Genomic DNA, 27,725 nt, shown 5'->3' on the forward strand with positions numbered 1-27,725 from the left:
GATGTCTGCTCTCTCCAGTTCTATCTGGCACTGTACTGAGGCTCTAGCCAGAGCACCCAGGCAAGACAAAGAAATAAAAGAAATCCAAATTGCAAAGAAAGAAATCCAACTTTCTCTTGCAGATGACATGATAGTGTGTATAGAAAATCCTAAGAAATCTACACACACATACAACTATTAGAACTAATAAGTGAGTTCAGCAAGGTTTCAGGATATAAAACCAACATAAAAAAAGTAGTTGTATTTCTATGCATTAGCAATGAACAATCCAAAAATGAAATTCAGAGGACAGCTGCATTTACAATGACATCAAACAGAATCAAACATTTAAGAATAAATTTAACAAAATAAATGCAAAACTTGTACACTGAAAACTACAAAACACGGAGAAAATATAAAGAAAACCTAAACAAATGAAAAGATATTCTAAGTTCACTAATTAGAAAATTTAAGATTAAAATGACATTACAGGTGGCCCTTGAACACCTCAGGGTTTAGGCGAGCCTACCGAGCCTACCCTCCATGCAGTCAAAGATCCACGTGTAACCGCACCATCAGCCCCTGCGCCTGTGGTTCTCCTCCAAGGAGTCAACCAGCCATGGCTCACGTGGCCCTGCAGTGTTTACTGCTGAAAAAGTCCTTGTGTAAGTGGACCTGTGGAGTTCAAACCCGTGGTTTTCAAAGGTCAGCTATACTTTCCAAAGTGATCTCTAGGGTCGACACAATCCCTAAAATCTCAGATGCCTTTTTTTTTTTGGTGGCACAAATTCATTCATTCATTCAATCATTCATTCATTTTTGAGATTCCATTACTCTTTATTTTTAGCAAGAGTGACAGACACATGAGGTGGCTCAAAAATTTGTTTGGAAATGCAAAAGACCCAGAATGGCCAAAACAATGTTTAAAAAGAACAAAGTTGGAGGATTTCGAAACTTACCACAAAGCTACGTTAATCAAGGCATTGTAGCAGTAGCATAGGATATATAGGTCAAGGGAATAGAAGTGAGAGTCCAGAAATAAATTCACACATTTATTGTCAACTGATGATCAAGAAAAGTGCACACAATTCAACGGAAGAAAGAATCATCTTTTCGACAAATGATGCCGAGACAACTGAATAGCCACATGAATGAAGCACAGACAAAAATTAACTCAAAATGGGGCTCCCCTGGTGGTGCAGTGGTTAAGAATCCGCCTGCCAATGCAGGGGACACAGGTTCGAGCCCTGGTCCGGGAAGATCCCACATGCCACGGAGCAACTAAGCCCATGTGCCACAGCTACCGAGCCTGCACTATACAGCCCACGAGCCACAACTACCGAGCCTACGCTCTAGAGCCTGCGAGCCACAACTACTGAAGCCCGTGCGCCTAGAGCCTGTGCTCCGCAACAAGAGAAGCCACCACAATGAGAAGCCCGCGCACTGCAATGAAGAATAGCCCCCGCTCGCCCCAACTAGAGAAAGCCCGTGTGCAGCAACAAAGATCCAACACAGCCAAAAATAAATAAATAAAAGGTAAATAAATTAAAAAAAAAATTAACTCAAAATGGACCAAAGACCTAAAATGAACAGCTACATCTTAAAACTCTTAGAAGAAAACATAAGAGTATATATTCATGACCTTACAGTAAGCAATAGCTGCTTGGATATGACACCAAAATCACAAGTTACAAAAGGAAAAATAGATATATTGGGTATCATCAAAATTCATAATTTTTGTGTTTCAAGGAATACCATCAAGAAAGTGAAAACACAGAATGGGAGAAAATATTTGCAAATCATATAAGGATCTAGTATCCAGAATATATATATTACTCTTACAACTGGAAACAACAATTCAATTTAAAATGGGCAAAGGATCTAGATGTTTCACCAAAGAAAATATACAAATGGCCAATAAGTACATGAAAAGATGTTCAATATCCTTAGTCAAATCAAACCACAGTGATACGCCACTCCACACCAAGATGGCTAAAATTAAAAAGACTGATAAAAGCAAATGTTGGCAAGAACACAGAGAAACGAGAACCCTAATACACTGCTGGTGGGGACAGAAAACGGTGCAGCGGCTTTGGAAAATGTTTTGGCAATCCAATCAATAAGTTAAACACAGAGTTACCACGTGACCCAGCCATTCCACTTCTAGGTATAAACCCAAAAGGAATGAAGATATACGCCCACACAAAAACTTGTACACAAACGTCATAGCAACATCATGTATAATAACCCCGAAGCGCAGACAACCCGAATGTCCACAATGAACGATCGACAAAGTGCAGTATGTTCATGCAGTGGTGAGTTATCCGGTCATAAAAAGGAGCGAAGCACGGACAGAGGCCCCAGCAGGGAAGAACCTAGAAAACTCTGTGCTAAGTGAAGGCAGCCAGACACAAAGGGCCACAGGCTGCTATGACTCCATTCACATGAAACGTCCAGCAAAGGCAAATCCAGAAACAGGAGACCAGAGGGGGCCGGGGCTGGGGGAGCAGGGTTTCTTTTAGGGTGATGAAAAGTTCTGGAAGTAGACAGTGGTGGAGGCCGTACAACACTGTGAGTGTATTTAACGTCAGCGAACTGTACGCTTTAAAGGCATGAACGTCACAGTACGTGAGTTATGTCTCAATAAAGTTGATTTTAGAAGAACCAAGAGTGAGGTAGTTCCCTGCATTCTGACGTGGAACCACCACCAGCAGGCCTATGAGCTGGAAACGCCGAGAGCAAACGGCTGGCTCCCCTTCGTGTCAACGTGAAATGTGGGTTTTCCTCCGAGGCGGAGAAGGCTGGGGGCCAGGGCTGGAGGCTGCGCACTCGTCTTGGACGTTGAGCGACCCTGAATCACACCACAAAGGGCACAGGCTGTACAAGACACCCACCTGTGGACACGGTTACCCGAGTTCACCCCGGGCTACTAGGCAGTCAGACCCATAAGCGGTGGCCGTGGTCCCCCGAAGCAGGGGAGAGTCTACACCTCTGGGGCACTTTAAGCAGAAAGTGCACCATTTCTTCACGTTAAATACACACTATAATTGTGGCTGTTGTTATAGCCCAGACTCGGGTCTGCCTTCCCAACCTAGCTCATCAGCAGAAGAGGAGCTGACGATCAGAGTGGACCCGGCCTGGCGCTCTAATTCAGCGCATAGTTAAACTGGTTTGCAAACTTCTCATGCTTCTTCCGGTCCATCTGGTTCATGGCTGTGACCACCCTCTGCACAGCGGCCCTGCAGGGAAAGCATAGCGAGACGTGATCAGGGGGGCACCGGCCAGGGCTCCGGGCTGCTCACTGCAGCCTGGCTGGGTTCAGCCATGGGTCCTGGGCCGACTGCCCGTCCGCTCCCTACGGACGGGCGACAGACACAGATCGGAAATAGCTAGAGCTTCCCCGTCCAGAGCCAGACACCACAGTAAGTGGCTCTGCCCCCGAACGTGGCCTTGGCCACGTCCTGGCACCTCTCCCGTCGCTCCCTGAGCCCTGAAGGCCGCTCCCAGGATCCCCAATTCTGCCAGCACCAGGGTGCACCCCAGAACGAGGGCGCAGCCTGCCCAGCAACCGGGTAGGAAGCAGCGTGTGGGCAGAGGCGGTCAAGACACGCTGGATCCACTCAGCCCAGCTTGCTTTCACCCCACTGTGCGCAGAGCTCGACGTCCGGCGAGGAACACACGTCTCACAGCCAGCCTGGCTGCCGTGACGAGGCAGCACCTCCGTCTGGGAGGAAGCCACTGGGGCCTGGCAGCGAGGAGGCCCAGACATGGGCACCACTCCAGGGGTCAGGCACAACCTCCCTCACAGATCACAGAGGCTCCGGCCACAGCTCCCAGCCCCTCGGAGGACGCCCCCGGGCCCCGCTCCTCTGGGCACCAGCACCCACGGCACCATCACCCGTGGCTGAGCCACGGGGAGCCAGCCTCGTGCCCGGAGCCCGGGGGCCGAGCCCTCCCCTGGATGCAGACGCAAAGGCAGGCCGGCGGCGAGGAGCCGTGGGCGTTGCGCGGGGTGCTCAGGAAGCTGCCCTCCTGCTCACCCGACTTGGGCAGGGCCCTGGCGCCGCCTCCTCTGCCCAGGGTGGACGGCGCCTATGGGGCCTGGGCGCAGACACCCTCGTGCCTTCTAGGGCACCTAGTAGCGCCGCAAGGAGCGCCTCTGGCCGCCACAGCGGCGGGGTGGGGGGCAGGCAGTGGGGGCGCGGGCTGGCGGCCTTCTCCACTCTCGCCACCAGTGACACCGGGCCTGGGGCAGAAGGCGGGACCCCGCGAGGAGCTCTTACTTGGCGAAGACCTTCTTGGCGATGCGTGCACGCGCTGTGTCCGCCTGCCGCTTGAGGTCGGTGAGGCCGGACCGCCGCCGCCTGCCCTTCCCACCAGGCCTGGATGAGCCAAGATGCACCCCAGTGGCTGCCTCCACGTCCCTCATGAGCTCAGGGTCCTGCCAGGCTGCAAACACACCCGACACTGCAGAAAACTCCCGGCGCCGACCTCACCTGAGCCCCACGCCCTCCCTGACACGGGGGCAGGGAGGGCCACTGGCTGCCCAAGGAGTGGGCGCAAGTCCCCCCCCGTAGGCCAAGGTGGGTGCCTCCACTGACCCCTTAGGCAGGAAGGCAACCGAGGCTGGCGGCCAGGGGCAGTGCCACGCGCAGGCTGCTTCCGCCTCCAGGCTGACGGTGCCCCGCCAGAACCCAGGCGTGGCCTCCGGACCCGTGTGCTGGCCAGAGGGTGTGCACAGCAGGGTGGCCACGGCCTCTTTACTGGTCCAAAGAGAACTTGGCCCCAGGCCCCAGCGATGAGGGTGTCGGTTCAGGCAGGCGGCCCTGCTCCTCCCGCCACAGCCCAGGCCCTTCGGGTCCGAAGATGGTGCTCCGCGAGGAAACAAACGTCACCCAGCCCCAAGGCCTGGTCTCACCAGACCCGGCTGCGATAGGTGAGTGTGCCTGTGCGCCAAGATGGGAAGCGTTAACTGTCTAAATGGGGGGCTCCCAACGCAGCAGGCCCAGGCATCGGAGTCAGAGGCCAGCGTCCCAACTCCACCCACCACTGCCCTGGCAGCGACTTCCGCCTCAGTCTCCGTCCGCTGGGCCGGGGGCAGGGCTGGGTCGCGTGGAGGTCCCTGAGATTCAGGCTCCAACTAGCCTGCTGGCTCGGGAAGGCCGTCCCGGTCAGGAGTGTGACAGCACAGCTCCCCAACGTGCCCAGACCTACGGACCCAGGCCCTGGCTGGCAGAAGGGGGTTGGACACCCCAAACCCCGATGGCGCCCACCATGCAAACAAGAGCCCCATGGGGGGCTGCGGCAGAGGGGCCGGGTGGCAAGCAGGGCACGTCCAGTGGGGGGAGAAGCCACGCACCCAGACAGATAGCGAGGCCTCCCCGAGTTGATTTTTGAAGTGAAGGAATACGGGGCAGCCCAATCCAGATACAGGAACGATTAATCCAAGATTAAGGAAAACTGTCCAAACAGTTTATCTCCCAGAACGAGAAGGCGTCACAGTTTAAGAACCCGGTGAATGGAGCAATTGTTTAAACACAACGGAAAAACGCCGGCCGCCAGTAGAGACGGAATGAGCATCTCAGTAAAATGAAGGAGCAATTTAAAAGCCTTTGAGAAAATCAATAAGAGCCGGGCCGCGGCCGTCCTGCGCGCTGATGGGCCCTGCAGCTCCGCGCGCATTGTCACCGGGGTTAGCGCCGGGAGAAGAAAACTGCCCGGCGTGTGAGGGAGGCGGGGATCGATACTGTAGTTAGTAAAGAGATGCCATTTCACATCTGACTGGCCAGCGCTGGCCCGCGGCCCCGGCCTGATACCTGTTGTTAACAAGTCACCGAGGGCTGCAGAACCCGATACTCTTCAGGGCTGACACAAAAATAGGCACTTAATTTGCTCCCGAGTGGGCCACCAGGGAAGGCCTCGCCTGCGGATTAATGGGTCAGGGCCCCTCCGCGCCGCCCTCCAGGGCTCCAGGCGCCAACCCTGGGTGTGAGGCCGAAATCTAACATTTGTCTCTCGTGACAAAGGGAAAAACCCTGCGAAAGGGGACACACGGCCCAGCTGAGACCCACACTAGCACCACCCCTACAGACACAGCCGCCTTCTGCCTCGGGGGCTCTGCGCTGTGGGCCTGGCCTTTCTTTTAAGAAAAGGGGCCCAAGGCGGGACGGCCTCCAGACCCCAGCCCAGATCTGACAAACCATGGGACACCGACACGGGTCAGGGCCGCACCGTTGGGCCCACCACCCCCACCCCAAGTGTGCTCGGGTGCTCGCGGGCCCTGCCAAGGATGCCGCTTCTGCGGGTCACCATCCTGCCCGGCTGTTCAGGGGCCTCTGGGGGCCAGGCAGCTGCCACCCCGCGGCTCGTGCCAGAACACAGCACCGGCTCACGTGCCAGGATGAGATGAGCTCCCTGAACAGCGGAGAACAGCGTCTCGGTGGCTTTGGCACGAAACAGGCCTACAGGCCGGAAAATGGGGGCCCTGAGTAGGACCCCAAGAGAGCGCTCCAGGCTCAGAGGCTCAGCAAGGATGCCTGGGACCACCGGGCAGGACCCTCACCTTCTGCCCACACACACGCACACACAGTCCACGTGCACGCAAATCACACACTGCACACAACGCAGCCCTCCTGCCCGGCCCCTCGTGCGTGGCTCTGCAAGACGGCAGGTGACGGAGGGGGGCAGCTGGCGTCCTGGAGGCAGCTCGGGGCTCAGCCAATTAACTTTTCAGGCTTCGGTTTTTCCATTTGCTTAAAAAGAGGCTTAAGAACCCAGAACCCAAACCAACGACGACAAGGTGGCTTCCGGCCACGGGAGCGTCCACGGCGCCCGTCAGAAGCCGCGTGAAATGCGGCCAGGCTGGTGCTCAGTGCTCTGCTGGCCCCGAGGACAGCGTGTCCCGGCCACGCTTGTGAGTTATGACTGAGTGGGAGGCGGCAGGCGACCACACGTGGCAACCACGGGCCACCCTGTGGGCTGCTGGGGTCCAGGGCGCCCCCCACGCCGTGGCTGCCGCTACCCCGTCCCCCGGACCTACCTGGGCGGCCCGCCGGCCTCTGCAGCTGCAGCTTCTGCTTCTGCTCGCGGGCCCTGTCCTCTGGATGGAGGGGCCGTCCCGTGTCATCTCTCGGGATGATCTTCCCGTGGAAAGGGCACTGAGGCGGAGAACGGAGCAACTGTGAGGCGGGAGCGGGCCACTGGCCATCCCTACCTTCACGGCTCCCGGGGCCGGCCGTCCACACCACCCTCTGCTCACACACCCCTCAAAGGAGGGGCCCTCGGGCGCAGCCGCGACACAGCCGGGGAGCGGACGGAGATCTGGTGTCAGTCTGGCCAAAGGCCCGCCTGGCGCACAGTGCCGCCTCCGTGGACCCCCGGCCCAGCACAGAGCGCGCTCAGGAGACACACGTGGGCGGGGACGCAGGAGCCAGGGCAGAGCCCTGTGCCCGCGTGTCAGACCACCCACCCAGGGGAAGGTCCTGGCACCAGCAGCCTGGAGCCCAGCGCCCCCTCCGGCCCCATCTTGGCCTGGCCGAGGTGGCCACCCCACTGCCCAGCCGCCCACCCTCCTCACCTTCAGGCGGTCTTGGCGCTCGCAGAGCCGGCCGTCGGGCCGGGGGGCACGGCACCGGTGCTGCACGGGCTCGAATCGCCCCGCAAAGGTGATTTGGCGGCTCCGGAGACTCTCAGAGACAGCGGCACTCTCTACTTCCGCGTCCACCTCGCAGGGCTTCCAGAAGCGGTGCTCCGAGTCGGACCTGCACACGGACCAGACGCTCAGCGCCGTCATGGGGTGGCCACCACAGCACCCGCAGCAAGGCCGGCCTGGGCGGCTGAGCAGGGGGCACCCCTGGGCTTGTGAGCCCCTTCAGGACGAGCAGAGACGCTTAGTATGGTGGGGGCACCGCCAGGCACCCCACCCGGGGGGCCCGCCTCCCTAGCCTGGCCTGGACCCGGGGCAGGGGCTCCCTGACGGAGGTTAACAGAGGACAGATCCGCCCGCCCCCACCCCCACCCCCGTGCCCACTCTGGAGAGAAAGCGTCCAGCGCAGCAACGGGGGCGGCTTCCCAGAAACTCTCTGTGGAGCCCCAGGCTGGGCCCGCGGAGATCCGAGTCAGAGGACCAGAGGGCGGTCATGAGGAGGGCCTGGGCAGAGAGCCTGGAGCAGTGGGCCGGGCCGGACCCCAGTCCTAGGCAGACAAGCCTCATGCCGCCTGTCATCATGCCCAACCATCAGGGCAGACAACAGGGAACACCCCCCCAGGGAGTAACAAGGAGGTTCAAAGAAGGTCCACAGGCCTCTGGGCAGGGCTGTACGACCCCGGGTAGGCACCATGCCTACGAGAGCCCGAGAGCTGCGCTCGGTGGGACGCGTGAGGGCCTGCGCGGCAGAGCCGGGCCCTGCGCCCAGGCCGGGGGCAGAATGGGTGCCCACAGGACCCACGGGATGCCCACACTCACTTGAGGATCTTCCCAGCCATCGGCTCCTCTCGGCCCCAGTAGCACAAGTCCACCCCGAAGGGCACGACAGGTGCCCGGGCCCGCTCTGCCGCCAGCTTCTTGGCCTCTTCTGGACCCAGCGGCACCCTGGAGACAGCAGAGGAGTCAGTGATGTGCCGCCGGGAGCCGGCCTCGGCCACCTGCCTCTCCGCACCCCCCAGAGCTCCCGGTCACACACCTGGGCCGCGACCTCTGCCACCTCGGGCCTGGAACCCAGGGCAGCCACTGAAGCCCTACGAAAAGGCTGGCCATCCCAAGACCACACTGGGAGCTGGCCTCAGATCTGCGGTACTCACGCTGGGCCCAGGGGTGTCCTGACGCCTGACCCCTTGAACCCCAGAGCCCTGGCCCACCCCCACGGCCTGGCCTACACACCAGCGCTGAGGACCCCCGGCCCCTGCAGCCCCCACCCCAGTACAGATATTGGCAGGTGCTTGCCCGGCCGGGGGTGCACATGTGGGGCTGCCTGGGCAGCGGCGGGTGTCGGCATCACCTGGGGCTCGGGGGTGAGGCCGGGGGCAAGTGGCGCCGGAGCCAGTGCAGCTGGGCTGCCGCAGAGGTGGGATCGCAGGCCTCCTCACTGCTCCCCGTCCTCTTCCTCGCCTGCGAGGCCGGCGTGGCCGGGTCTTTCTCCAGCCCTGCGACAGAGACGTATCTGCTCTTGGCCACCATCTCCATGACCCCGGACAGACCCCTGGAGGGCGCTGCGTCCCCATCCCACGGTGACAGCACAGCACGTGTGAGGGCACCGAACCCTCCATCAGCACAGCACCTGCCCCGCCAGCCAGATGAGGCCCCAATGCCAGCATCTCAGCGGCAAGGCCACCGGGCCACCTCTGCAGGCCAGGGTCCGTGCCCAGGTCCCCAGGGCAGGGGGAGGGCAGCTTCTCTGACACTACTGGGCCCCACTGGCCCAACTGTGCCGATTCCTGGGCTGTCCCTGACCCCTGCCAGCCACTCCCAGTTGGGCACCTGGGCCAGGGGCTGCCCAGGAGGCACGGTGTGGGTTAGGACCTCAGAGGCACTCCATCCCGAGAGCGAGGGCAGCGCCTCCCTCCCCAAACTCTCCTCCAGACAGGGAACCAATGCCAAGAAAGAGGTGAACAAGAAAAAAATATCTGGAAGGTGAGAAAGAAAGAGGAGCTGGAGGCCCACCAGGGCCCCACAAAGAGGGAGCCAGGAAGACAAAGACAGCGGGCAAGCAGAGGAGAGGACGACTCCAGGCCGGGCTGAAGGACAGGAGGGCGGCTGCACACCCATGGGCAGGTCTCTCTGGTCAGAGACGTGGAGGGCATCCACACAGGCATCAACTTCCTCATTACGGGACCCCAGAAAGAGGAAAGATGACTGGGGTGGATGAAATAAAAACCCCAATCTCCCTGGAATCAGAGCAAGACCAAGGGGCTCACTGAGCATCAGGGAGGAGACGAAGGGAAGAACGCGCAAGCCACTTACAAGGACGTTTAGGGACGCGAGAGATGGACACAAAGGTCTGAGCAGCTTTCCTTCGGAAGCCATAAGCATCCCACAGGCACCAGTGTCTTTCAAACAACAGTGAGTGTAAGGTCTGGGGAAAAAGTCAAACTCGGAATTTTATACCCAGCTACACTAGGTTTCAACACGCAGGTGAAGGACACAGCCTCACCTGGAGGTTCAGGAGGGTTTGCGGGACATGGGGAGAAAAGGCCAAGAAATGACTTCGTAAGATTCACTCCCGCCTCCCCCGAAACCCGAGTACCCACAACCATCAGAAGTTAGGTTGGTACCTGGACGACCCAATGTGCCGGGCCGGGGGGCCTGAGCGAGCGGGAGCCAGCGTGTCCCCCATCCCGTGCAGGACGTGGGGACAGGGACGTGCTGGGAGGTGCATGGCGAGGGGAAGTACGAGTGCAACTCTCCCGAGCACGCGTCACCATCAGAAGCGAAAATACTCGTATCGTTTTATTTATAGTGGATGAACACTTTCAAAACCAGCAGAAAAAAGGTTTACCCAGCAAATAAAAGGTAGGGAAAAGAAAAAAACAAAACAGCCGCAACAACAGCAAACTGAAGAGGAAGGCTGGCGAACAGACGCGCAGCACACTGGCAGCCCCAGCTGCGAACACGGCAGTAACTCAGTGGACTCGAGTCAACGAAGACACGCTGACGAGATGAAAAACAAGCAGCAATTTCCCACTCTGGCGAGAACCCCTTAAAGCAGAAGGTTAACAGAGACTAAGCGTAAAAGGAAATAGAAGGATGAAAAGACACTCGCTGTGCCAACGGGAACTACAAGGAAGCTGAGCCGACGTCACCACAACGAAACTGGGTTCTACGTCCAACAGCTGCGTAAGAGAAGTGTGTGAAGGTGTAACGGACGCGAACGGCTCTGCCCCAGGAGCGCCCTGGCAGTTCCAGCCCGACCCTGGCCAGTGGGGGTGGACGAAGGGTCAGTGAGGCCGTGCCTTCTACGACAGACACCCTGGGACCTCACGTCTGAGAAGTCCTTCCCAGGACACGTGAAAAACTGACAAGACGGCCGGGCAGGCAGCTCCAGGGGCCAAAGGGCCGCCACGGGAGCAGAGCAACACCGACACCGACACCGACACGAAGCGCTGCCCGCGACGCCATGAGCCTGGCCTTCCTGATGGCGTGTCTCCATCCCTCCATCCACGTGCACGGGCTCGAGAACATCCCCCGCTTAGAGTGAGAAACCAGAAAGGAAACGACACAGCACTGAGCGCTGGGTGCCAGGGGAAGTACTTCCTGGGGGAGGAAGGGGAAGTGGGAGGGGGTGGGAGGGGAGAAAGGCAAAAAGGACGGGCTGGGAAGGCTGGCTCAGGCCACCATCAGCTCCGGGCTCTCTGCAGCAGGGCGGGCGGACCTCACGGCCAAGTCCTCCCAGTGTCCGCACGTGGCCTCCCCGCATGCACGGCCGGAATGCTGTCCAGTGCTCTTGTAGATGATAGCAGGTGAGTAGCTGCGACAGAGGCCTCATACTGCCCACAAATCCGAAACCGTTTACCCCAGGCCCTTCACGAAAAACGCCTGCCCTGCCTGCTCCAGACGCCCTCCGAGTTTGCGCACGGCCCTGGGAGTACGGGGTCCACCCCTGCTTCTCAGGTGCCTGTGGCTGAGAGTGGAGGACACGGGGCAGAGCCACTCGGGGTGGCAGGGTCCACCTTGGTCACCCGGCAGCACCCTGAGCCCTGAGTGCTCTCGGAAGGCCGGCGGGGACCCGGCCCCGTCACCAACACATCCCGGGTCCAGTCACAAAGCCTTCCAGATGCCCCCACTCGGGATGCCGACGACGCAGTGTTACCAGCTGGTGCAGACCCCCGACACGGGCATGCGCACACATGGGGAGGCGGGACTGATAAGTGGCCGCTGTGGCACTCATGTAGGTGGCTACAACCGCAACCCGAAAATCGATACGAGAATTCCTAAGAGTTACAAAAATGAAATATATTTTTCATTGATTTGTTGTTTTAAACCATTAAAAAGATGGGTGAGCGTGTTAAAGCAGGGTAAACACTCACAGCACTAAAAAAATACTACCGTTCTCACACTGCTGTAGAAAATCAATCTCCCTGACACACTTTCAAGGTAAATGTCCGAAAAGCAGACGTGTCCCCCGGCCCCGGGTGCTGTGCTTTCGGGGAGAACACTGAGTCCGGGGAGACCAGAGGTCGCAGGTCACGGCGAACCCCGCCAGCCCCACCCACCCGCACAGGGGCGTCTGCCTCAAACACAGATCTCAGCTCAAATCTGTGGCTCTGAGGAAGAGTCATGAGAACGCCCAAACCCCCTGGGCTGGTTTAAACTGACCAAGTGGCACCTCCGTGCCTGCAGCGCTAAAGCAGAGGGGGCGGGCGGGATCGATGGCAGGAAATGGAGGGGCGGGGGCTCCGCGTGGAGTTCGGCTGCGAGCCTGACACTATTGATTTTACCTAGTTCAGCTGGCCTTGTAATTAAAATGTAAATTTGAGAAAGAGATTACGTCCTGACAGAAATGGTAGGATTAACGGCAAGATAAAAGCCCCTCAGTGAAAATTCAGAGAAAGAAATGAGAAAGAAAACGGGCCCCCGTCTCCTCGGCTGTGGATTTAGACCGACTCTACTGCAGTCACCTGTGTTTAATTGAAAAACCAGTGACGGACTATCAACTACAGTTATAAACTGGCGCGCCCAGCACTTCCTGCAGTGGCCTCGTGGCCCCGAGCTCTGTGCTCCAGACCAGGCACCAGACCCCTCCAGGGAACGGGGGGACAGCACCCAGCCCCCCCACTGCCGCAGGACAGACCCGGAGCTCAGCAGGTCCTGTCGTGCGAGGGCTCCCAGGCTGCCCGGCCCATGAACGATCAGCGATGGCTCCGTTCCGCTCTGTCACACCTGGGGCCCCGCTGGGAAGACAAGCGGTGGGTCGGCGACACCTGGAGGTGGTCACCCACAGTGGTGCCTGGCGACCTGGGAGCCTCCTGGCGGGGCTGGAGCTCCCTTGAGGCGGGGTGGCCAGGGGAGACCTGGGAGGGCAGTCATGGCACCCCAGGGCCTCCGGCACCCCTGGCAGCCTCACGGGTGTGGGACGAGGCCTCGTGGGGGGCGGGCCAGGCACCTGGAGGACGAGGCAGAACAGAGGGCACGGGGAGTGGCCCAGTGGTCAGAGGAGCCCCACTGCTGGGATGGCGCGGTTGGGGCAGCTGGGACGGAGGGCGGGGCGGTGGCCGGGAGGGCAGGAGGCAGGTGGAGGCTGCACCCTAGGGCACCCAGGGAGGGTCACGTGGCGCAGACGGCAGGACCCAAACACTGGAGGGCTGTGAAGCTGGTGTGGTAACTTGGTGTGACACGCCTAACGGGTCATGCCCTCACACTCCAACTGCCTGAGCGTCTAAACTAACAAATTCACATCTCATCTCACACGCTCTCATTCAAATCAACTTGTCCACGTCGCCACAAACCCACATGCGATCTTGGTTTTATTAGCTTTCTCTGGACAAGAGATGCCTCCTGTGCAGAAGAGGCTTTCGGAGATTTTTTGGAAAAGAAAAGAATGCTACACGGGAAAGACAGGTCACACGGGTAGCACGCCTTCTCAAGGTGTGTCATTGCTCCTGGGCCAGACGTCAGGCTGAGACTCCATCAACGGGAAGGAGGACACCGCCTGACCTGTGACGTCCCTGAGAAACGGAGACTGGGCAGCAGGGGAGCCCAGAGAATGTGGGGTGGTTGCCCCCCACCCACCGAGGCAGTGGCGTCCCCCTGACTCCCTCCCAGCCCAAAGGGCCCTACTGCCGCGGTAACCACACCGCGTGCCCCCAACACCCTCCCCCAAGCCCCCAAGCTGCATAAGAGGAGTGTGTGAAGGTGTAACGGACGCGAACAGCTCTGGAGCCAGGAGGCGCTCTCTGCTCTGAGGGTGCCCTTCCAACCCTGGACTCGCTCCCGACGGCTGAGACTTCTATGACCCCAAGCAGGGCTGCCCCTCACCGTGGTGAGGCCTGAAGCTGCAGGGCAGGGGTGGGTGGTCAGCATGGGCCTGTGGGGTAGGTCGGGGGCCTCCATGTGTGGACAGCCTGGCCGCACCCACAGGAACTGGCAGCAGGGCCTGCCCACCAAGTGGACAGCGGGAACCCGGGGCGGACCTCGGGGAGGGGCCCAGGCCAGTGAGCACCCCAATCAGGAAACGAGAATCACATGGTTTTCAATGAAGGCGGCTCCGCAGGGTCAACGGGCGGGGATGCAGTGAACCTCAGGACCAGGTGGCACAGACTCGGGGTGCCTACCACGGCCAGCTCCCTGCTTGGTGGGCCCCAGGCCGGACATAAGGTCTGCCCTGAAGGGCAGCGTCCGGGGCGGGACCTCCTCCCGTTCCCAACCTGGCCACTCACCACACTCAGGCTGCAGGTGCTCAGGGACGCAGGCCTCGTAGCCCTCCTTCTCCGGGACCTCCACGAAGTCGTCGTCGTCGTCCTCATCCTCGTCCCGCGGGGCTGCCGCCTGTGGACACACCCCCAGACCTGTGAGTGGACAGCACAGGCGGAGACCCGGACAGCCCCAGTCCTGCTTCTGTGTACTTTCTCCAGGTTGGGGTTTACTGTCGACCGTGACGGCCGCATTGGAGGTCCGCTCCCGTCCCTAAACCACACGAGCTGCACGCGCTCCTCCACCGGCCGGCCCTGAGATGCGCGGATGGGCACTGCTTCAGCCCACAGAGCCCCCACGAGCGGCAGGTCTCACCCGCACAGGCAGGGCCTGGATGACGGCCCTCCATCCAGCTCCAGCCAGGCCAAAGCACCTCGCCCTGCCCCGGGCTGGCTCCCCACCTGGGTGTCCAGTGGTGCCAGTGTGACCACAGCACTTCTAGAATACTCTACCCTCAGGACGGCTTGTTAAGAAACCACCGAAGAGGAAGCTTCCTCTGGACAAGGCCAACCTCCGCCTGCTCTGTGAGGCAGGGTCACTGTGCTATACCTGGAGCCCCCCACCCCTCAGACCCAGGGACCCAAGAACCACCCAGGGCGTTCTTTTCAAGACCCATCCACTCCGCCTCTGCCCCCACCGGCTCCTGGGCAGTGCCCGGCTGGGTAGGAGCGGCAGGGACACGGAGCACGGAGGGCTCACGTTGTGGGGACCAGAGGGCCCTCCAAAAAGCAGGACGACCGAAGGCCTCGCACACGTGCCAACGTGCTGGGGCCACGTGCAGCATGAACGAGGTGTTGGCAGCCCATGCTGCGCAGACTCGGAGGCACAGCCCCTCCAAGGCCAGAGCAGCTTCCTGCTCCTTCTCCCTCACCCATCCTCAACGGCTCCCCGCACTCCAGGGCAGGGCGTGGGGGCCTGTCCTTGAGAGGGTCACGGCAGGAAGGCGCCCAGAAGCCCGGCCCCGCTGCCAGCACCATCCTGAAACACTCGGGGGGCGCTGCCTGCCTCCAGCCTCTCAGGCCAGGAGGGGCTGCTGCCCTCAGGCCCACCCGAAGGAAACATCCAGAGAGGTAGCCCGCTGTGGGGGTGATAGCAACCAATGGTTGTATCCATCAGACTTGCCCTCCCCTCCAGAGCCCACCTCGACAGCAACGCCTCAGGGGTACACAGGCACGCCGGAAGAAGGACGGAGGGCCCGGCCCGCCGACCCCCAGGTCACAAGGCCAGCCAGGCCGCTGCCCTTGGCACTGCCAGGCCCGGGACGCCCCACGCCCTGCGGACCCGGAATCCACGGAGGAGCTGCCCGCGAGGCCTAATCAGATGCAAATGCACTGAGCTTGGACACAACCCGCCGGCGTGCGTCTGGGAAGCACGGAGACATTAATCATTGGAAACTGTAATTTTTGTTATCGGTCTAACACTGATCAAAAGGGAAGCCTGTCTCCGCCGCTGACCTGTGAAACGTCCCAATTATACTCTTTGGAAATGACAGGGGCACTTAACTCCAGAGCTGAGCAAATGACGACGATCAATCACGTTTGAATAACAATGAGCCGCGGACCTGAAAATTATTTTTGTATAGAATCTACCCAGGAATTTATGAAAGGTGGAAAGCAGCCCAAGGTTTTAGGGCATTACGGTCCCGGCTAGTGCAGCGCGTATCAAACACTAAACAGAATTTATGTGTTTTAATTTTCTAAAAGGTAGATGTGGACGTGCTACAATGCATAACACATAGTGCCAGACTTTAAATATGGGGCTCATTTTCATAAAATATTACGCTTATTGCTCACACCCTTGAATTTCACCTGGGACTTTTATTAAATCTTCATTTCCTAAAAACTAATTAGCGGCTTAGCTAACTATTAGGAATTATACCTTCTTTCTCCCCAACTAAAGTTGTTTATCCCCATGATTAAACACTGAACCCTGGCTCCCTCTGTTCTCAAAGTCTCACTCACGAGGCCATGAGGCCGTACCGCACCCAGGAAGACCGTCTGGCCCTCAAGAGCTGTCTCCTTAGGGCCCCCGGCCAGATCCTCGGGCACAGCTTTGCTGTGAGCGGCCCCGGGGCCCTCGTACGAGACCTACCTTGGCCATCGCTGCCACGCTCGTGTCCTAAACCCCTTAGCAGCTGGGGTGACCCTCAAACCACGGCCCTGCGGAAGGAAGCAGGGGCTTCGCTGCTGATACTGAACTCAAGCTTGAATGAACCCATTCTCGAGTTCTAGCTCATACGGGCTGGGCTGGGCTCTGCTGTCCTGAGCACACAGCGGGACCTTCTGCGTCCGGCTCTGGGCACGCTACCCTCACGGGAGAACAGCAAGGTAGATGTCCCAAGGCACAATCCCTGCGGCCGGAACACCTGGGGCCAAGGGCCTGTTCAGAGGAAGGGACCCCCTGCCCGCAGGCTGGACAGTCCTCTCCAGGCCTCTGGAAAGCACATGGCTGGAGACACCGAGGCCCACGAGAAAGCACCCACCTGTGCTCGAGGGGCCAGCATAGGGGTCCCAGGCAGTCGCTCTGGCAACCTCCCCTCAAGGCTGAAGGTCACATATCAGGTCAGACGCCACACTGGGTGCGGGTAGAGGCACTACGGGCAGAGCAGGGGTGAGGGGAGGCCCGAGGATCCTAGGAGGAGGTCACGCCCTAGGGAGGAATCGGTTGAGGGTGGGTGGCCTTCAAAACGGGGCCAGACTCGCCAGTGGTTCTCAAGAGCAGTTTGCTGGGAGCTGAGCTTCCCAATCGGGAAGACAGACCACCAGACATGCTTGAGAAAGCAGCCTGCCCACATCCGGGGGCCAGGAGGCCATGCCAGGCCGCCCCCGGGGGAGCGCCCACCCTCTCTAACAGGTCAAGCCCCAGGGCTTCGGAGGCCCGGGCAGGCGGTCCGAGCCCTGTGGTCAACCGTCTGGGTGAGGGCCAGGCCCCAAGCTGAACCCTCCCAAGGCCGCAGGGAGGTATGGAGGACGCCCTGGGCTTTCCTCTGGTTTCACACAAATTGATTCTCGCCCAGAGTTAAAAGGATTTAGAAAAATGAGACTCCCCGATCATAATTAAACAAGCAATAAAAACAGCTAAGATATACAACATAATCTGTTTACAGAAGTAGGGCAGCGGGTTGCTAATTACTTGAGAAGGATGGGAAGAGCTACCTCCCAGGTCTGCCCGCCCAAGGCACACCCGAGATACAGCTGGACCATTAAATAAATTTTGTGCGATCTAATTAACTCGGGGCGCCATCTCCATTACTTTTCACCCAAGAAATCACTTTTGTTCAGTTTCATGTGTGTCTGTTTCCCTTTTTAAAAAAAAATGATGTAAGGCCTCGTCAGACAAGTGAGCTCCAAGCGGCATTTGTCTCCGCGGCTTGATGGCAACGCATTTAAAACCCCATTCTATCTTATAAACTAAAAATTAAACGTGCTCAGCTGTGATGGCCGTCATCACATCTGCTATTTATATGCTAATGCCCTCCCTGGACGCAGTGCAAATTGCCCAGCCAGGCCAATATCTCACGCGCATCTCCACTGCCGGGACGCACCTCAGAGGGCAGAGGACGCGCGGTGACCACCACGGGCCCGCGGAACAGGAGGTGGACGGGGCGTGGAGCACATGCTCACCTCCCCCCGCACGGGGGCCTGAGAGCCACCAGTCAGACCGCCTGTCCCTTTCTCACCCGCTCCCATGCGGCCGAGCCCCGGGAGCTGCTCCAGCACCTCAGCCAGCCTGTCGGGGGTGCGCAGGGAGGCCACCAAATGCCTGGCCGTCCATTTCCAAGCCGAGGCCAGGTGGCCTGGGCCTGTTCTGCATGCAGATAAGCGGCGCTCTCCTCCCTCAGCGCGACCTCCTAGCAAGAGCGAGGTGCTTGCTGTGCCGCCTCGCCTTGGCCAGAAGACCCATGCGGCTCTGCCTAGACTCAGCCTTCCCATCCGTGAGAGGACGGTGAAAACGGAATCGACCTCACAGGGCTGACTTTGGAATTAACGGGACCACTCGTGAAAAGTGTTTGGAAGAGAGCGGCCACCCTGGAGGGTGCCGGGGAGGATGGGCTGCAGGGCAGGGAGGGCCCAGGGGCTGTGGGGGAGACGGCTGGCCCCCGACCCCCCAGCAGCTAACACGCTCCTGGTCTCCGTCCTCGCGAGAACGTGTGCAGCCCCCTCCCCTGGCTCCAGCCCTCACACAGCAGCCTTCGGCGCGGTGGTGATGGAGAGGGCACGTCACCAGGAAGGTTGTTTACTGGCCCTGCCGAACACAAGGTCCTGACTGCCAGCTGATTTAGTTCCCTTGCTTCCCTGGGGCGCCCAACGTGGTCAACATTTCACTCCCCTTGTTCCCTGCTCCTTCCTTTTCACCTACAGGAAGCCAGCACTCAGCTCCGGCAGCAGAGAAACGCCTCTCCTCCAGCGCACAGCACAGCCGTGAGCAGCCTGGCCTCGGCCCGCGCACCCGCCTGGGTGACCAACAGGAAGAAAACCTCACCCAGAGTTAAGAGGAGCGATCTCCACTTTTGCAATGAGAGGGAGTGTGTCTGAGTTAAAAGCCTGTGGCTGCCACCTCAGACCACCAATGGGTGAGAACGAGAGCATCCGCGCAGGCATTCCAGCCGTGGAAGCGAGGAACCCGACAACTGAGCAGACACCCACACTGTCCACAGCTTAAACAGACTGCTACTTGGAATTATTTTTTCCTGACTTACAGGTTGGGGGAAGATTAATGTTTTGTTAATTACACAATACAGAGTTAAGTGGTGACCGTAGCTACATAGTTACACAGCAGGCAATTTAAAAGTTTTCAAAGGATTTTTATCAGTGTAACACATGTAGCAGCCACGGATTATTAGACCTCTCCTCTAGCAGCAGAACTGGAAACTAAATCTACCGAACGATGCTCCGTATCGATCTAGTTAAGATTTGTCCCCGGCCCGCTTCCACAAGGAACTGGGACAGATACTCTATAACACAAACGGTTAAACATATTTAAGCTGGCTTAAGTATTCTTTAAAAACAGAACGTCTCCGTCAAAAGGAAGACAATACGGCAACACACAGACTGAAACAGGAAATCTGAAAAAAAGGCCCTTGGCCTGGCTGCAGTTAGGCTGCCCAGGAGAAGCCCTTGCACGACCCACACGTTCCACGGTCGAAGCCACCGCCTAAGCTTCAGCACGACCTTCACATCAGCTTCGGTCTCTTCCACGTTTGTTAAAATTCTCAAATATTTAACTACACGCTCCCAGCTCAGCGCACGCTAAGTGGGTAAACACCAGGCAAAGGATTTAAGCCCCGGACATTTTACGTGAAAACGAGCGAGCGAGAAAGACTGGGCCGTGATTCTAATCGCCACTGGGCCGCGCGGCGCGGGCGCAGGTGTGCAGATACCGCGGCGTGCCTATTCTGAGAAGCAGGCTGCCCAAGCGAGTGGGCGCTGCCGCTCAGCGGCCCAGCCCCAATCACCCCATCAACAAGCCCACGCCACTGCTAGTGAACCAGCCAGCACGCTCTCCAAGGATTCAGGGCCTCTGGAATCAACTCCTGGAGGAGCCTGACAAGGCAGCGCCACTCCCACACCCGACCACGCGCCCACCCCGACAGAGCCCGGCCACCCCAGCTCGTGCCCTCAGCCGCCTCCCTGCACAGACCGCACTCTGACCTGACCGCGCCTCCCGGGCTTCGGGGCTGCCTGGCCACCGTCAAGGATGCGTTGATGTTCCAGCTGGAACCAGACGCAGCTGGCCTCACCTAGCGGCCCTCAAGGGAGCCACGTCAAGACATCCGGAAGGTTCTGCTACCAGTTCTGGGCTCCGAGTCTGGCCGGCCCGTGCTGCCTGGTCTCTCCTTGAGGCTCTCCCCCAAAGCCCTGGCTGCTCCAGGTTGCCTGCTGCTCGGAAAGGGGGGAGCTGCCCCAGCCCCGCCAGACACAGCGAGGGAAAGGCGGCCTGCGAGCAAGACAGGCCGGCCTCAGGTGCCTGTGAAGGGGACACACGGTGTCAACCCCTGATCCCCACACCCCTCACTGCTCTCAGCCCGGCCTTCTACCCTGACACCGCGCCAGGAGTCCGCTGAGGCTCAGAAACACGCCCCCCCAGACCTGAGAGGATGCACAGACCAGACCAATTCCTCCCCCGGGCCCAGAAAACACCCTTTCTCATCGTGAAACAAGTACCTCGGTCAAAATTCACAGAACTAACTTATTTCCTGTTCAGTTATGCACCGAGCAGAGCCCTAGCGTCCACGGAAGCAGGGCCGGGCCCCCAGCTGACGACCAGGCCTCGTGCCCGCGTGTCTCGGGAGAAGGTCAAGATCGCCCTCTGCCGGTCCCGGGGGCCGCACACCCGCAAAGAGGAGGGCAGACGCGGAAACTCTCAGAAACTCTCGCAGGGCCCATCCCCGCGGGCCCCTGGGGGCAAGGATGAGGCACCAAGGCCCAGGGTGCTGGCCACTCTCCCCTCTAAGTCTGAGAGGCTTCACACTTGACCTTTTCCTCAGCAAGGAACAGCGCTCTCCCCACCCCAGGGCTTCCTCAGGAAGCGGGAGAGGGACCTGCCCCTGCCCCCGCCCTCCTCCCCCTTCAGCTGCCACAGCTCAACCCTGTGGGGTTCGGGCTCTGGGTGTCCCTGGGGCGCAGTGCACTCTGCTGCCTGTTTCCTCGTTGGTTCTCACCAGAGGCTTCTTGGCTCTGATCGCTGACGACGTCCAGCTGTGGCTGTCACCTCCCCCCACACACACCCTCCAGCTGTAGCGGCTCCCCGGCCCCCACGGCCCCCTGGAACACCCTCAGAGGACCCAGCTCTCTTGGTCCCTTTCAGGCATGAAGGTCCAGCTCCTGGTGCAAGCCCATGGGAGGGGTCCTGGACGCCACCACCTCTGAGGCTCGGGGTCACCGCACAGGGGCCTGGCGTCCGGGAGCAGGTGGTTTTACGCCTGCCCAGTCCCCAGGGCCCCTGGACCAGGGCCACACGCCTGCCCCCGCCCCACAAGCCTTGCTGGGGACACAGCCATCGAAGACCAGCTCCCCGCTCCCGAACCACGTGGCACCTGGGAGGCGGCGCCGTATGCCCAGCAGATGGCGGGCCTTGAGCACCCTCCCAAAACCGGGCACCAGTCCCCACGTCCACCCCACTTGGCCGCCCTAGGCTGGGACACCGCTCTGCGCATAAGAGACATCCAGGTTTTCCGTGTCCTGCAACCACCCTCGGCTCCAGTGCACAGACGAGAGAAACGCCCAAGGCTGAAAGTTGCTACCGAGTTCACGGGAAGGGGCCTACTAGGTGCTCGGGCTGGGCGGCAGCCTAGTCTCAGCGAGGCCGCCTCCCACACATCCCTGCCTGGGCCCTGGGAGCCCCCTCCCCAACTAGAGCCTTCCGCCCGCTGCCCAGCCCACCTCCCTCGCCCTCCTGCCAAGACCCGGCCCCAGTCCCTCCACGTGTGGCGAGGGCCTGGCTGTGGCCTCTGGTGCTCAGTCCAGGGCTCCCGCTTGGGGAAGTCGGTTCCCAGGGAGGAAGAGAAGGAACAACGCTGGGGCCCCAGGGACGCCTGCTTGCTTAGGAGGCCGAGCTGGTATCAGAAGAAGGTCCCCTGGCTGTCCTCACAGGCAGACGGGCCGGCGGCACTCACCTCCCGCCTGCAGCCCTCCTCGGGCATGACATCCAGCTCCCGAGATCTCCTCAGGGCGGTTTCCAGCTCGGCCTTCAGGTCGATAGCATCCTCCAAGTGCCTGCCACGCGTCCCTGCGCGGGTGAACAGCTGCGAGGACAGGGAAGCGCTGAGCAGGCTGGCCACCCTCCCTCCCTCCCCCGGGCTCGCCCTGGCGCCCTCTGCCCACACGCCTGGCCCACCTGGACCCAGGAGCACACGGCTGGCAGGAACTTGTTCTGGATGAGCCTGAGCGTGTCCCGGACCACGTGGATGATGACCAGGTTGTCCTCATCCTCGTGCACCTTCAGGCTGTCTGCAGCAAGCACACAGGTCATCAGAGGGACCACCGTCCGGGCAGGTCACCGGGCACCCCAGACGGGCCACCCACACTGCCACCCACCCTGCCCCAGCCACACATCACCCGGGACCCCAAACCTGACTCCCTAAGGAGACTCACTGCCTTGTGATCTCGGCCACGATGGATTTAGCCTGACCCCAACGCCTCCTTCCGCGCCAGGCGGTCAGGAGACCCTCCCCGCACTACTTGCGGGATGGAGGCCGCACCCGCCCCTGGGCTCCAGGGTCCTTCCTCTGAGCTCTGCCACGCCCGCAAGCCTCAGCCAGGCACCCCAACCTCCAGCACGCCCCTGCCTCCATGGCCCCGGCTAGAGGGTGTCGGTTCCTTGGGGCTTGCAGGGCTCTTCCTGCAGCCCGGCTGTCCTCCAGCCCCGCCCGAGGGGCCTGGGCCACATGGGGCTGGATGGGGGGTCAGTGCCCCTGCCCCACCGTTGGCTGCAAAGCAGGGGCCACGTGAGGCCAGCCTGTCACCACCTGTGTCGTCACAAACATGGTGACAAGCTGTTTCTCAACGACTTCTTTCTCCCAGCCACCCTCCGACCCCTCCGCAGGGGCGCCCCATCACCGGCTCATCAGGCCCACCCTCACCGCTGGGCCTGCGTGTCGCAATGAGGACCCACAAGCCTGTCACCCCTGCCCCCACAGCTCGGGAAGCCCAAGCTCTGGGATGTGCCCGCACCTGAGGAGAGCTCCACCTCGAGCGTGTACTCGCGGGAGCCCAGCCCGTGGTGCCGCACAAACCCTTCGGGGTCGCTGTCCTCGTCCCTGTCCTCCGCGGGCGGGCCCTCCGCACCCGCGGCTCCCGGGCGGCGGGTGCAGGCGGCCAGGGTCTTGCTGCAGCAGGGCTGCTCCTCGTCCCTGCCACCCTCCTCGGGCATGGCGGGCCAGGCAGCCCCCGGGGTCGGGTCAAGGTCAAAGGGCACCAGCAGTCGGAAGCAGCTCTCCAGCTCCATGAGGCAGCTCCGGATCTCCCCGGACATTTCTGGGAGGACGAGACGGGGCTCGCTGGGTCCCATCAGGACTTGGCCGTCGAGGGTGGGGATGCAACCAGCCGCCCGCCCCGTCCCCCACTTCCTCCACAGAGGCAGGCAGGCGCCCTGCTCCAGAGAGCACCCGGCCAGCCACGGCAAGGCCGTCCTTCAGGACGTCCTGGGTACCACCCAGTCCCGACTCATGCTGCGACGCACCCGGCGGCGTCTATGGACACCCAGCGAGAGCCTCTGCGGGCAGTACTTCTGGAAGAGAGCAGCCAGCCGAGGGGGCACACCGCCACCGTCCCACTCTGGCCGCCCCCTACCCTCCCGGCATCTCCCCCCGGGCCGACCACCTCTCCCTGCTCTGCGGCTATCCTGAGGCCAGGCCTCCCCCCCAGGTGCTCCCACCCTGGCTGCCCTTCATGGGAAGGGCTGGCCAATGGTGGGGATCTGGGGAGGAGGCCGGCAAGACCACAGCTGGGGGGTGGGGGAGCGTCAAACGCATGGGGTGCGCAGACCACCGCGGGGTGCACGTCTCAAGCACTGCCGCCGGGGCCGCGGGGGAGGCGTGGATGGCCTGCAGGGTGCCTCCTGCTGCCTGGCCTCCAGAGGGGAGGGCTGGGGTCTGTGGCTGAGTGCCTCCCCCAGCCCTCAACCTGAGCCAGCTCCGCCCGGCCAGCCTGCCCACTTGCCTCTCCCCCCGCCCCTCTGTCGGGGACCAGGCCCTGGGATGGGAGAACAGAGAGCTGGGCGGAGACCCGAGCTCTGCCTGGGAAGGTGCAGCCAGTGGGCGCTGGGGCACCCCCGTTCCCCACAGCTCACCTTCCATCTCCCGCGCGGCCTGCTCAGATCTCTCCTTGTAGATTCTGTCCAAGCGCTTCTGTTTCTCCTCTGCTCGCTTTCTCTCCGCCAGAGTCCTAGCGTCCACATCTTGGAAATCTACCTGAAAAGTTGAGGTAAAGATCAGATCTGACCATCGCGAACCCAAGTAAAACAAGAATCAAAAACAGCCCTAAGGGGGGTTCCCTGGTGGCACATACGTTAAGAATCTGCCTGCCAATGCAGGGCACACGGGTTCGAGCCCTGGTCTGGGAGGATCCCACGTGCCACAGAATAACTAAGCCTGTGCGTCACAACTACTGAGCCTGTGCTCTAGAGCTCGCGAGGCCACAACTGCTGAGCCCGCATGCTACAACTACCGAAGCCTGCAAGCCTAGAGCCCGTGGTCCGCAGCAAGAGAAGCCACCGCAGCGAGAAGCCCGCGCACCGCAACCAAGAGTAGCCCCTACTCGCCCCAACTAGAGAAAAGCCCGCGCGCGACAACGAAGACCCAACACGGCTAAAGATGAATAAATAAAATAACTAAAATTAAAAAAATGGCGTAAGGGAAGCCGGAGCCTCGCCAGCTACAGCCATGAGCTCTACGGGTCTCAAGCTCACACGCGCTGTTTTAACACACACAGCAACACGCTCAGCTGCGATGTTTAACCCCCGGTAAGAACACAACCAGAGGCGTCTCCTAGTAAAATAAGACGTAAAAGACTTCCATCCCCACGCGTGCTGCAGGCAGGCAGGCAGCAAGCTCGCTCCAATTAGTGGGAAGGAAGGCTACTGGCTGGACCGACGGGCCTGAGAACAACGCTCGAGTGGACCCCTAGGGAGCGGCAGGAAAGGCAGCAGCCACAGGCCAGGAGCACAGGCACGTGGGGGAGGCTGGCACTACTGGTACTGGTAGGTACCATCCCCCGGGCTGGCCAGAGCCTGTGGCAGCCCACGGAGCAACTCACAGTGAAAGCAGGGGACAGCCCGAGCGCAGAGCCCAGCACAGAAAAGGGCTGCGTCTGAGCAGCTGAATCTCCCTCCTCCTTTTCTCATCTTTCCTAGAAACCAGGTCCAAAGGCTCAGCACCACCTACACGTGGGGACAAGCTGCGGCTCTTCCCCTAAAGCTGCTCCTCCTGTCTTGGGAGCCCCTGAGGCCCGCCCCCTTCAGTACCCCCGGGGGCCAGGCAGGTCTCCCCGCGGGGAGGGGCAGTGCAGCTTGGGGCCTGCCTACCTGTTTGTTGTGCGTTAAGAAGTGGAAGCCCAGGGCCAGCTTCTTATAGGCTGTACCATACTTCTCGTTCCAGCCGCGGATGGCCCGGGTGGCGGCCTGCCTCAGCTTCTGTGCCACCTCTCTGGGCGGCGGCAGGGGCCGCTCATGGTCGGTGCCCAGTGTGAGCTCCAGGAACTCCTGGAAGTTGGAAACGACTAGCATCCTGAAATGGTGAGACCTGGCAAAGAGCTGGTCCAGGACCTGGAAAGCGGAGAGGCGGACCTCGGCGTGCTCCTGGCTCAGCTGGGCCATCAGCAGGTGGTAGGCGCGGCCAAGCTGCTCCTCTGAAGACCTGAGGACACAGCCGTCCTCACCAGGCGCCTGACGCACCCACAGGTGGCAGGGACGCGGACCCTCCCACAGCCCTCTGCCCTTCCTCCAGAGCGAAGTGGACAAACTACTGCCTGCGGGCCAAACCCAGCCCCTGCCTATTTCTGCACAGCCCACAAGTCAAGAACAGTCCTTCCTTTTTTTTGGTTAAGACAAGTCAAAAGAGTAACACTTCCTGACGTGTGAGATTCAGCGTGGGTGCCCAGTTTTATTGGGACCCAGCCAGGCCCATTCATTCATTCAGCGGCTGACCGCCTGTCCACAGCCCAGTGCCCACAGCAGACCCGACCGCCTGCGGAGCCTGAAAGACTCCCCGCCCGGCCGGCCCACCGGTAGAGGCCTGCCGGCCCTGCACTCGCGTAGCAGAGACCCCACCCCAAGGGGAGACCACACGTCCCAGCACCCCCAGAAAGCTCTGTGGGCCTCTGGGAGCCGCCCTGGCAGGCCGGCGCACGCCCTGACCCCTCGTTGCTCCTCCGACCGGCTATCCCCGCCCCTGCACACACCCTGCTGTTTGGGGGGATTCTGGGGCGTGCGGCAAAACCTGACCTGAGCCACTATTTTCTATCAAAACGTAAGTCACTAACAGGATCACTTAAGTTTCCCTGCTTTGTAAGCACAAGACAAGAACGATCGGTAAATCCCCTCGGCTTACGTTCCCAGCATCTGAGAGGCCCTCGGCAGTGGGAGAAAAGAAGGGGTGGTGTTGAAAAACAGGTCCTGCAGAGCCCGCCTGCTATGACCTCTAACCTTCCTCCCATCCTTTGTTCCAACAATAATCCATAAGTCACACATGTGCGCTCAAGGACACACACACACACACACACACACACACACACACACACGGGAGTGAACAGACACCAACCACAGCCCTGCTGTGTTCTCCCGCATGCCACACAGCCCCACCTGGGACCGCTACCCAGAACACGACCAGGCGCTGCAGGGCCCTGGGGAGACGTCCCGGGCGTGTCCCTTTACTAGTTCTCTCCTGGCAAAGGGTCGATCGCGGGGACAGGCAGGGGAGGGCGGACCCCGGGGGCGCCCCACGATCTCCCAGGACTGTCACGGGCTTGCTGAGACAGCCGTCACCTAAAACGTGAACGCTTATGACGTACTTGCAAATTTTCTTCAGCTCCTTCATTTTCTCGGGACTCACTTGGGGCTCTCCTGAAGTTGTGAGCTCTTCCACCAACTCTGAAAGTTTCTGATCCATACGTAGAAACCTGGAACGCAGACACGCCGAATGACCACCTAGTACTTCAGGGCCCTGGGTTTCATCGGCAAGTGCGTGCCGGGCTGCACTGCGAGCTGGGCATCGGGGTGTGGGCGCAAGGCTGGGTCCTCGCTCCCTGGCCTCTGCGAGGTGACCCCCGATGCTGAAATACAACAATTCAAGGACACGTTCCAAATCAGACCAACAAGACCTCTTTGGGGGAAATTAGGAAAAGAGTAACAACAGCACGTGAGCTCTGGAGGTCTACGGTCCGACCCCACCAGCGCGGCAGAGGCTGCAGCCCCGGCTGTTCTCCGCCTCTGGCCACGCACTGCGGTAAGGCAAGGATCAGAACGGTCTAAGTTGCACTTAGTTAAATTAGCTTTCCCACAGGACCGCCGCCGCCCCTCTTTCCTCGCCAACACGACTATCCACCCAAAGGCCACAAGGCGGCCTCTACACCCGGAGCGAGCTGCTGCGACTCGACCTGCGCGCGGAGAGCCGCCCGGAGGCCGGGGCGCCCGCGCAGCACTTGCGCAGGAAGGAAGGGGCCGGGGTCGCCCTGAGCCCGGGGCGCCGAGGACGCCTGGCTGGCTGCAGGGCTCGGCTTCACCAGTGGAAAGAAGGGCCGGGAAGGAGGGCGCAGCCTCTCCCGTCGCGCCCGCCAACAGTAACGTTTATCGTCGCCGACCCTCGGCGGCCGGGGCGGGAGCCGCTCTCCCGAGCACACACCAGCAC

General features: G+C 60.5%; 1 protein-coding gene across 1 annotated transcript; it reads right to left on the bottom strand.

Moving 5' to 3' along the window:
* Positions 1 to 3,124: 3,124 nt before the first annotated feature.
* On the bottom strand, positions 3,125 to 26,987 carry UVSSA (UV stimulated scaffold protein A). Its single transcript, XM_065877299.1, has 16 exons — positions 26,890 to 26,987; positions 25,406 to 25,736; positions 24,173 to 24,293; positions 23,056 to 23,358; positions 22,220 to 22,332; positions 21,999 to 22,127; positions 14,245 to 14,458; positions 13,949 to 13,965; positions 12,854 to 12,984; positions 11,487 to 11,594; positions 8,976 to 9,254; positions 8,444 to 8,569; positions 7,556 to 7,739; positions 7,019 to 7,136; positions 4,263 to 4,428; positions 3,125 to 3,218 (listed from the first exon to the last, which is right to left on the bottom strand). The coding sequence occupies exons 1-16, from the start codon at positions 26,985 to 26,987 to the stop codon at positions 3,125 to 3,127; spliced, it is 2,532 nt and encodes an 843-aa protein (XP_065733371.1).
* Positions 26,988 to 27,725: the final 738 nt, after the last annotated feature.

This window comes from Phocoena phocoena, chromosome 5, assembly GCF_963924675.1.
Source record: "Phocoena phocoena chromosome 5, mPhoPho1.1, whole genome shotgun sequence".
Classification (NCBI taxonomy): Eukaryota; Metazoa; Chordata; class Mammalia; order Artiodactyla; family Phocoenidae; genus Phocoena; species Phocoena phocoena.

Bases quoted from the DNA above. Each gene is read 5' to 3' on its own strand.
- UVSSA (XM_065877299.1), bottom strand. From the start codon at position 26,987: ATGGATCAGAAACTTTCAGAGTTGGTGGAAGAGCTCACAACTTCAGGA. The intron at 24,294-25,405 runs GTAGGCAGGCCC...TCAACTTTTCAG, and splicing joins TCTTAACGCACAACAAACAG to GTAGATTTCCAAGATGTGGA. The intron at 4,429-7,018 runs GTAGGTCCGGGG...GTGTGTTTGCAG, and splicing joins GAGGCCGGCGGGCCGCCCAG to CCTGGCAGGACCCTGAGCTC.